The 3,713-nt window shown below is 33.0% G+C and overlaps 1 protein-coding gene across 1 annotated transcript; it reads right to left on the bottom strand.

Annotated features, from left to right (window-relative positions):
* Window positions 1-17: 17 nt before the first annotated feature.
* On the bottom strand, window positions 18-3,588 carry LOC110444583. The gene is made up of 5 exons (XM_021488951.1): window positions 3,543-3,588; window positions 3,214-3,239; window positions 2,443-2,518; window positions 1,301-1,699; window positions 18-578 (listed from the first exon to the last, which is right to left on the bottom strand). The coding sequence occupies exons 1-5, from the start codon at window positions 3,586-3,588 to the stop codon at window positions 364-366; spliced, it is 762 nt and encodes a 253-aa protein (XP_021344626.1). The 3' UTR covers window positions 18-363.
* Between the last annotated feature and the right edge of the window lie 125 nt (window positions 3,589-3,713).

Below are 3,713 nucleotides of genomic sequence, written 5' to 3'. Positions count from 1 at the left end.
CACACCTACAACATTTTGAAGAAATAGGTTGATTTGTCTATGAGAGAACGTGTATAATATTAAATTAGTTTCATTTTAATGTTTTGTCCAAAACAAGATTGTGGTTCATACTTTGCCATCTTACTATGCTTTTGTTAAACGCGATCACCTACTTTCTTTCAAACTATGATAACATGTAAACAGATTTTAGCGCATTATAAAACTTAAACAGTTTGGTGCATTGGTGAATTGGCGCACTCAAAATGAATGATATAGATTACAATTAGCAGGAACAATTACTATACTATACTAATTATATCTTCTCCCAAACTATGTCATTGTTTCTCTAAGCAACGTTTTGACCTCATGGAAACACCGCGTGCTCTATATGGTTATGCTTCTTATCCGTTTGTTAATGGACCTTTTAAATCCGCCGCAGTTTGTAGATCCCAATGAAACGCGCTCGTACATTTTGTTGCCGTAGATGTAGCGTCCATTTGCCTCTATCATTCCAAGAAAATGAGCAGATGCGTAAGGACAGAAGACGTCGTTATCGTCGTCGTCCTCCCCTGAGCTAATGGCATCTTCTATGTCAGTAACTGAAGAAAAATCAGATTAATGATAACGCTATTTTAAAGAAATGACAGATGTTTAGGTTGCTTGTAAAAACAACTATGACGGTAAGCTTGAAATTTACAGATAACATGTTACGTTTGTTATTGCAAAACTATTAGGATCTGAAGATATCCGAAAAGTAATACATTGAAATGAAATACAGATCTGATGCCGAAGCCAAGTACAAATGTAAACGATTATTTTTGTCGAATGAAGGTATGCAGGTGAATTTACATATCTAAATCTTTTCAAAAACATTTACACTTATCAGGCAAAATAGGCCAAGGTATGTTATAGGCACTTTCATGTAATCATATTTTACGTGTTGAATAAATTAATAAATGCTTGCTAATTTGGGAGAATATATAACTCGGGAGTCTGAAATGTTGAAAAGATAGTAAACCTTTGCAGCATTGGTCTTCTTTAATTATTTTAATGCAACATTTTCTTATCCTCTTTACATATTCTACCACAATACAGGCACAAATGTTGTTATTTCTTCAACAAGTTATAAGCATATGACATAATGCGCTAAAGCAAATACGTTAAATACTTTTAGATTTGATTGGAAAAAACGTTGACAATTTAACTACGTTTATTCCTGATGTACTTAGCTAAACATCATTATCTGAAACACCTAAATAATTAATTATCTTCAATAATACTGATTTTCTCTTTTACTTCTACATAAATACAGCCAACATACCAGCAGGACTGGCAGTGAATGATATTCTTTCATCGCCGTCCCCTGTCATTTGATTCTTTTCCTCCTGGGATGTAATTTGAACCTTTACACTTTCTCTGTACTGCTTGTCTAACTTTACAATTTTATTGTAAAGCGGGCCAACACCTCTGGAATAACGAAAATCAATTTGTCTAACAGTTTTCATTAGACAGGAATAAGCCCGAAAGTGGCATTTCCTGAATTTTTCCCTCTTTAAGACATTAATGATGTCTGTCATATCTTCGGCATTCTTCAACAATGACAGTTGAATGGACGCCAATTTTGACATGATAAGAAGAAATGTCCCCCACACGTTATCATCTGGAGCTACATGTATTTCCAGACATCTAATAAGATGACGTCGAAGTTCCTGAACCACATCTGCATAACAAGAAAAGACCAATCTTAGATATATAGCAGTACCATGGAATAGAATGTCTAAGAGTTCAGTGACGAAGACCACCTACTATTGAAAGTTGAAAGATTTACCTTTGGACAAAATGAGGTGGCGCGTAGAGCAAAGTTGATAAAGTTAAGAAAGGTAAGAAAGTTAATAAAGTTAAGAAAGTTAAGAGGAAACTCAAGATTCTGTAATTTGCTCTTAATATTCCTCGAATTTCGCGACGTCTTTCTATTGTGTGTGATCCATTGCCACTGATGCAAGGCGAGGAACAATATACAGTAGATACTATGGAAATTAATGCAGGTTTAAAATAAAAGGCGTTGTTTGTTTAGAAATACAAGACATTCTTTTCATAAGAAAAGATTTGCGATTAAACAGCATAACATGCATAATTGTTGTAGGGATTTTTTTATTTACAAAGTTTGATAATACTTTAGCTACATATTCTTATAATTATTCCACAAGTTAAGTTTATAACGCTATTAGATCATTTGTCTTTCAAAGTTATCCACATCATCAAGATAATTGTATATGCACATCATATGATTCGATTTGTTATTTGACAATATAAATATAGTTATATGATCGTAAAGCAATCGTTTTGATTTTTTTAATAATATCATAACATCAAATATACGTTGTATTCTTATAAAATAATCACATATCCCCTATTTCCCTATTTAGTAGCTAAGAGCCATGTTGAAAACATCTTTCTACCTACGTTTCAGATTTTCTTTCCCGATGCTTTCGTCATCAAAGCTATTCATAATCTGATCCAAACATAAAGGTCCATTATTCTGCAATATAGAAACCAACGTTGTCAGTAATCAACTTGATAATGCAGGGTCCTTCAATAAATGTTAGATTAATAATTGTTTGCAAAAAATAACTTTGTTTGCCATAAACCCTTAATCAGGTAATACCGGCAAGCAATTATATATGATATGAGTAAAACGTTTAAACGCTTAGTTTTAACTTAATGCAGAACGCAACATTGAATACGCTGTTTAAGTGAAAAACATATTGAGGATAAAACGTTATGAATTAATTCACGTTTGCATGCTATTGTATATTTTCGTCACCTCAACCCTCTCAATGCAGTTTTCATGTTTTCACAACCTTTACTAGACCCGCTGGTATATGTATGAGTATTGATGTGATGATTTGTATGGTTATATTATCTATGATGTATCTCGCTCAACCATTCGCAACACCCTGAAATCAAAATCAATTATTCACTTTAGTACCATATCCTAGTATTGAATGCTGATTGAATAATGATATAAAAATCGCGTTTCCAACACAAAATACAACTTGATTTTTATATCAAGGTACATTGTATCATATTGTGTACTCTTTAATTAACTTTAATCTATTAAACGTCAGACGTCATACGAAATAGAATGTGACAAGGCAAAGTCATTAGCATCACATTTTGGCAGCATTTCTATATTTAGGTGTAGATAATTGTCTATCTGTGCTATTGACTTACCGTTATATTTTGGCCATCTGTGATACCTGTAAAGGAAATAAGAATGATTGGTGAAATTGCTTGATAATAAAAACATGTTATTACAACAATTATAATAGGCATTATAACAACATCACTTTGACATGAATGATGACATTATGAACATTTTAGTTTTCGTTATGGCGGATTTGTAATATTAATAAATCAATTAATAACAAAGGAATAGTTAATAAACAAATAATATATTGGTGACATGATTGACCGAAATTTACACCACACTTCATCTTAAAAGTGACGACATTCTTTCAAGTGTCTACCATGAATGGTATATAAGATTGTTAATGACTAACCTATTTTCTTTGACTTGACAAGAGACATCATGCTGGGTGACACCATCCTCGATATCCAGGGGTAACGCTCACGTTCGCTCTCTACACCGCAGGAATATGTCATAGCAAAACCAAAGGCTCAGTGTACGCCACCTTGTTGATGAGACAAAAAGACTAGTTCGATCCTTTGAT

The sequence above is a fragment of the Mizuhopecten yessoensis genome, unplaced genomic scaffold (assembly GCF_002113885.1).
Source record: "Mizuhopecten yessoensis strain PY_sf001 unplaced genomic scaffold, ASM211388v2 hete_36146866, whole genome shotgun sequence".
In the NCBI taxonomy this organism is placed as follows: domain Eukaryota; kingdom Metazoa; phylum Mollusca; class Bivalvia; order Pectinida; family Pectinidae; genus Mizuhopecten; species Mizuhopecten yessoensis.
Note: the sequence above shows the minus strand (reverse complement) of the source record. Positions and strands in the feature narration are given on the sequence as shown.